At 40.4% G+C, this 7,294-nt stretch overlaps 1 protein-coding gene across 1 annotated transcript; it reads right to left on the bottom strand.

Annotated features, from left to right (window-relative positions):
* Window positions 1-614: 614 nt before the first annotated feature.
* On the bottom strand, window positions 615-7,230 carry gtf2a1l (general transcription factor IIA, 1-like; the record flags this gene model as incomplete). The annotated part of the gene is made up of 9 exons (XM_083774927.1): window positions 615-722; window positions 814-903; window positions 1,178-1,399; window positions 2,947-3,455; window positions 3,564-3,657; window positions 5,125-5,180; window positions 6,224-6,344; window positions 6,919-7,020; window positions 7,210-7,230. The coding sequence occupies 9 exons, from the start codon at window positions 7,228-7,230 to the stop codon at window positions 615-617; spliced, it is 1,323 nt and encodes a 440-aa protein (XP_083631053.1).
* Between the last annotated feature and the right edge of the window lie 64 nt (window positions 7,231-7,294).

The raw sequence follows: 7,294 nt of genomic DNA, 5'->3' as shown, positions 1-7,294 counted from the left end.
AATGAAAGGGAGACCATCGACAATCAATGCAGATATTCATATTGTATTAACATAATCTACAGTAATACATATTGATCAAATTGATGTTATTCATTAAGCTCCTGATTGTTGAACATAAATTCACAGGTTCAAAAGACAGCATCCATCCAAAAGTGCTACAAACAGCACCGTAAAGGCTCCATGAGGGGCCCATGCAGAGCCGCATAATCTCACTAGAGGACAACTGTTAAATGATTCAATATTCTTTTATTTATGTATGAATAATCAGAAACCATGACAAATGCATATCAAAACAGTATTTTTATTTACCATCAAGGCAAGACAACCATACTGTAGGAGACAGGAAAAACGATTTTGGATCGGACTGTGTTTTGCCCCAGTGAAATAAATTAAACGGCACCTGCAGGAAAATCATTGTTACTTATGTAACAAAGTCATGTCCATAAAATAAAATTGACTGGCCATAAGCTAAAATGACTCGAACCTTCACTATAGTGAAGTTACAAATGTAAATCCAAAAGTTTCTCTTACAAAAAAGGAAAAAAAAGCAAATAGCCTTAATGTTTTTGTATTTTCCCTGTCAACATAATCTGAGTAGACGAATGATTAAGTCATTACCACTCAGCCTCCCCAACAGCTTTAGAAAACACATAGTCCCTGCCTGCATAGGACATTATGCCATCCTTAAAATGGAACTTCCAGCGGTTTTTACTGCGGTGAATCTGTAATTTGAAAAGAATATTTTAATAAATACAGATAACATACACTTTGTAAAGAAACATTATAGCCTACAGGAAACCAAGGTGTTCTTACTTTGTCATACTGGCAAACAATCACATTGTCTGTGTCAAAGAGATCTGGAATGTCTTGCTCAATTACATCATCTCCCGAATTCAAAGGATCCTGTTGCCGGAGAGAAAACATGGGTAGAATAAAAATCAGTTTACTAAACCGCACAGCCAGTCATGCTGGATTTTAGGAAACAATGAACAAGAAATGATTCACTAATTCTGTACATTTAGTATTCCTCCATGGATGGATTGACATTTTAGTGGTAACATCATGAGTAAAGAGTTATTTTGTACAACAGCCCCATCTACTGATCGTTCAACACAATAAAAAAAAGGACATAGTTTACTTTGGGACAAGATGGTGAGAATTTGTCTTTATCCCATACCTCTTCTTCCTTAAAATCATCAAGCTCATCAGCTCCATCATCACTGCTGGAGGAGAGACTGCTACCGTCACCACTTTCATCCACATTGATTGCCTCTGCATTGATCATACGTAGAAAATCATTTTCTCCCAAAGGAGCTCCCTCTTCCTCAATGTCAGAGTCGTCGGCTGGCCCATCTAGCTGAATAATGTCGGAGAGGTCAGGCATGTAGTCCATCGCTCGCTTTGGAAACAAGAGAAACATGCAGGTGTTAATTGTTATAATGCAATGAAGCTCAAATTTGTGCAAGTCACCCCTATCGCGCTTTTAAAGTATCTCATTGAGTAATTTATACATACGTACACTTGACTTGACCACTTCTGTATGCCTGTCCAAATGCAATTAGTCAATGACATGGCAGCAACTCAAATCCATTTAAACCTAACCTGTGTAGACTGTAGTGTTGTTGTTTTGATTTAGTTTTAGTCAGTCTTTTGAGTAACATTCTATTTAGTTTGTCATATTTTAGTCACCTGAAATGCTTTAGTGTTAGTCTAGTTTTAGTCAACTAAATCTCATATGATTTTAGCCGACTAAATCTACAGTTAATTTTGTTGACTAAAAATTAATTTGGCTGGCCTTGATGGCGTCGTAATGCCTGATTTGAAAATAGCAGATCTACAAGCTCACAATGGTTGTGAGCTTGTAGATCTGCTATTTTCAGAGCACAACCAAACATGGAATGACTTCCCTTTTAGATCTCTTGTCCACTAGTCCCTCCATAACATTTTAGTCTTTTTAGTTTGTTGACAAAATTGTCAATGTATTTAGTCTTAGTCATCATAGCTTAGTTTTTATTTAATTTGCATTTAGTTTTTCAGTGAAAAAATGTAGTCGAACATTTTTTGTCATAGTTTTAGTCAACAAAATCAATACTGGTAGACTGCAATTTAAACTGTACCAAAATAGGGAAGAAATGTGATTTAAGTGACTTTGAACAAGCTAGTCTGAGAATCTTTCCACACACAACCATCACTAGGGTTAACAGAGAATGGTTCGTAAAGATTCCAGTGGATAACAGACAGTTCTGTGGGCTAAAAGGCCTTGTTGATTGATGCCAGAGGAGAATGGAGCTGACAGAAAGGCAACAGTAACTCAAATAAGCACTCGTTACCACTGAGGTGTACAGAAGAGCATAGCTGAAAGCACACAACACATCAAAACTCGAGGCAGATATGGGCTACAGCAGCAGAACATTACACCAGGTGCCACTCCCTGGCAGGTAAGAACAGGAAACTCCAATTCACAAAAGGATCACCACATTTGTGCAAAAGATTGGAAAAACTTTGCCTGGTCTGATGAGTCTCCATTTCTGCTATGGCATTTGTTTGGTAGGATCACAATTTAGTGCCTAAAACATGAAGGAATGGATCCATCCTGCCTTGTATCAATGGTTCAGGCCACGTTCAAACTAAGGTCACTTAAATCACCCATCTTCCCCCATTCTGATCGTTTGGACCATTTCTACATGAGTAGATGCATTGAGTTACTGCCATGTATTTGGGCTTGGCTGTATTTGGGCTTGGCTGAAAAAAATGTTGTTAACATGTATTTTGTTGGACAGGCTTTCCCAATAAAAGTGACCACTGGGTGTATGTTGAGCTGTTGGCCTTGAATATGTATGATGATTTGTATCCTTTAATCCCAATGTGATTAATTTGGCCAAAAGAAAGGCTTAAAGTGTTGAGTTAAATCCCTATTTTTAAAGACACAATCCTAGTCTAAATTACCTCATTGGGCTTTGGAGGGACATTTCCTGCTGCTGTGGCCTCATCTTCATCACCAATTGTTATCACTTCTTGTGGGATCTCAATCTCACTGGCCATGTACTGTGATACAGGCACCAAAGCCTCTCCAGTTTGGACATCAAAATCGACCACGTTGTTGGCCGAGAACGAGGCCATACCCATGGTCAGAGGCTGTGGACGGGGCTCGTTGCCTTCCAAGGAGACAGCTGCCTGCACAGGCGGCGGCATTTCAGGCTGGGAGACTCTAGCAACTGCACATTGTGGCTGCTGAGGTATAAAGGTGGTCGTTTGCGCCGACAACTGAGGTGTAGACGAAATTGGAACAGAGGTCTTCTCTCCTCCTTGAGACAGCATCATGTTAACCACAAGTGGGCCTTTGGCGGCTGACTGAGGGCCCTTCCACTCAGTCACTTTAATTGGGGCTCGCTGACCAGCCTGGCCTACTGGGCCCTGGGTAACTACCACTGGAACATTAACCTTGTAAAGTTGACCTTAGAGAAACAAAGAGTATAAAGGACATCACGTTATCAACAAACATGTGGGGGGGGGGGGGGGGTAATGTATTATATATTTTTCCTTTTAGCATCACTTCGCCTTACCAGAGGCTGTTTGCAGAGTGACTCCGGCTGGTATTTGCACGGGACAGTTCAGGCCAGCAGGAAGAGAGAAAGTAGTAAGGGCGGTAGAGTTGTTCTGCAGTTTAAAATTACGTTAAAAAGAATACACATAAACATACATGCATATATTTAGCTATACTATGCAAATATACATAAATGTATCTACACGTTGTGTGTGTGTGTGCATGGCAAGCTCTAGCCATATTCTCCTATTGAGATCACCATGTCAGCCAAACAGTAGTTTCAGCAGATGATTTGGTAGGATTCAAGGCTGAGGAGATAGAGACTGCATACCAAGATAAGGTAATTGATAGTAGTGTTAAAGGACTAGTTCAACCAAAAAAGGACTTATTTTCTTTGCGACAAAAAAACCTGAAGAATCTGTGAATTCAAGGCTTCATAGGGTTATATAATTGATAGGAAATAAGTCATTTCTTTTGTGAACTACTACTAACAAGTCTTTAATCAAAAACTATTTTCTCAATGTGATCACTGTACTTCTGTTACCCAACGTAAGTTGTGGAATCAACTTTGTTTTTAACACTACACTATGTAACATTTTTAGTTAATAAAATGTTTTGTGCAATCCGTGTATCAGAGTATATGGTGATACAATAGAACGTATGCATTTGGTCTCCCTGCTCTTCCATGTATTCTGTGGTCTGGTTTGACACTGGTTGACAAGTGGTACTGCCTGGAGGTCAAAATTAAATGTATCCCCAATCAAGCAGGCTCTATAGGCTCAGTGGTAGACACTTGAGCACTTGTGCAGGGACCCAGTTTGAATCCCAGGTAGGATATGAAAGGTATAGGTTAGGCGTATAGACCGATTCACAGAGGGGTGCCCTGGGCGCGGCCATTACTGAGGTGTAATACATGGAGCAGGTGCTCTATAGACCAGGTGTAGCTAATCAGTGCTGCTGCACTTAATGGTACACCTCAGTAATGGCCGCACCCAGGAAACCCTCTGTGAATCGGTCTATAGGTTTAAAGCATCATCAGTACCGTGCATCCAGCGAATACATTACTTAAGGTAAAAAGAAAATGTTTACTTTTAGCCTAGATTCTGTGAATTTTCAAAAAAATAGACATGAATTTATTTGCCAATTTATTAGCTTACAGTAATGACTGAATTATTCATTCAGTCAGTCATCGTTTCACTTACCACTGTCCTTTCTTGGTTTCCTCCTCTTTTCTCACTACCAGACGAATATCGAGACCTCTTCACGTTTCTGGTAGCAATTTAAAGTAGCACGATCAAAATACTCACGCACGTTCAGTCAGTGAAACGCAGACAACCTCATTAAGGGGGCGGAAAATGTTACGATGCTGCACACTGAATATAGCCGCCACTCAACACCCTCTTTCTCTTTGTTCAGGGCCGTGAGCTGCACATAGATTTTTGCGGATGGACATAAATTGGCCTTTGGGAACACATGTTGGTCAAAGTTGTCTCTGTTGTCATCTTGACCTGACATTATTACCCGACAATATAAAACATGCAGGCTAGGTGCCAACAACATCAGATGGTTTTGCAACTTGCCTTGACAGAATAACTGCGGATATGATGACCAGGGGGGATCACAACTGGTGCTGAAGCTGGGGATACAGATTGAAGACAGCATTTAACACTTTGGTTAGATTAGGATTAGCCCATGGCCTATTTTGTATGATTTCTGCTCCTCCCCGGTAGAAAACAATGGAGAACACTGACGTCACCAAATTTGGAGCAACGCCCCTCTGCACTGTTATTGTTTAGCGAAATACAAGGAAGTGGGCTTCCTATGCTAAACTTTTCAATGGGTTTCCCCAGGATTTTAATTTGAGCCGAATGCGAACAAAAATAAAAGCCTGGGTACCGAGGCTAGATTAGGTTGAAAATAAAAGAAACACCTGTCTCCTTTCTGGACGATTTTAGCCATCCGCACTCACTTGTCCTTAATTGCATGCAATGCTGTTGAACACCTACTGTGTCCTTTGAAGGCTGCAGCCTATGAAAGCTAGACAGTTTGCGTCCTTCGAAGGCACACAGGCTCTGAATTTGGAAAACACGTTTTTGAACAGCAGTGAACACTGATACAGGCCTTTTCACTTGCTCATGCTGATCACACACCTTCAGTAAGGTTGCAATGCTGACAATTTTATGACGTCACAAAAACCTGCGGGCCAAAAAGAGCAACAAGGTCAATTGTCCTGTCCTTAACCCTCCCTATTCTGGGTGCAAATGTTTGTGGTAAATAAATAGCCGATCTGCAAGCTCAAAATCAAATGCTCTGTGTCGTGAACTTGTTGATTGGCTATTTTTGGCAAAGAGATTTGGCGTAGAGGTATATACGAGCATACCTAGTATAAAGCCCTGGGGTGGGGGGTCAGTGTTCCATTTAGGCCTGACGTGAAAAAGAAAATCTTCTGAAAGAATATATATTCAAAGATTTGTGCCGCATTTTCAGGATAAAAAACAAATAGCAGACCTACAAGCTCGACTCGGTGGCGCGCTATGAGCTTGAGAACGTTCAAATCAGCCAGAGTAACTGCCTGCATGAGTGTTCAGGGCATATCCTAATCCTAATATCCTAATCCTAATATCCTGCGACAGATTCAATTATTTTCAGGTGGTTTTAAATTGAGAATCATGGTTGTACCTGTGTTATTTGGAGCAGTCTGACTGTAGCTGGATGGAAGTTGCAGCACAAAGTTGGAGGGGTTTATATCTTGCCTTGGGTCATGCATTGCTTTCGACTGCATCATCTTTGACTCCCAAAGCTGTAAGAAAACAATTTAGGAATTTAGCGGACACTCTTATCCAGAGTATTTTAAGTGCAAGATCACAGTAAATTGAATGAACAATGCTCGCCAGCTGAGCCTGCGGTTCAGTGCTGCTGGTGCAGTGGGAGGCTAGCATCGACCCGCCATAACAGTAAAGGCATGAACCGTGTACAAATTGCAGAGTAAAACGTCCTTCAAAGTAAAGAATAGCTTTAAGTGCTATTGTTTTGGTTAAAACCAAAACAATAAAAGGTGATTAGTAGGCTATATTGTTTGTAGCAGTCTCCCCAGGTCAAACATGTACATTTCTAGGAGGAGGGTATCCAATTTAATCCAATCAGCATCAATGTTGGTAGTGTTCAGTTCAAAATAGTTCCAATGTTGTCTGCTCTTTTTGTTTCCATCACTTAATTTCACATTAATCACCTTTAAAACAACAATGATCCATTTGTATGCTTGTTCAGTTCACGTTGGGTCACTTGGGTGCACATTATTGTAATTCCTGACCTGTTGCCAACTATTTTACCAGACATGTTATGTTAATAACAAACGAAACGTTGTGCAAACTCACATGTCTCAAATTGTCCAGGATACGGCACTCCAGTTCTTCTTCCGAGTACAGTTCCCTCATACTCTCAATCACATCATCAATGATGGACAGGTACAGTTTGGACTGAGACAATTGCAGTTCACAAAGATTAAGAATTAAACTGATAACGGAGACAGACATCACCATGGAAAAACAAATGAGCAAACAACCATCGATAGGTTGGACATATGGAACTCTACTAAAACGACTCAAATATAGATAAATTGTTCGACTATATTATAGGCTATAGCTATAAACATAAGCTCTGCTTACCACTGTTGTATTTGTCAACATCACTCAGAGTATTAAGAGAAGAAAGGGAAATGTGACTGGACTGCAATATCAAGTGTAAAACCAA

Source organism: Protomyctophum parallelum (genome assembly GCF_964188405.1).
Source record: "Protomyctophum parallelum genome assembly, chromosome: 10".
Lineage (NCBI taxonomy): Eukaryota > Metazoa > Chordata > Actinopteri > Myctophiformes > Myctophidae > Protomyctophum > Protomyctophum parallelum.
This window is presented reverse-complemented; position numbering and strand designations above follow the sequence as displayed.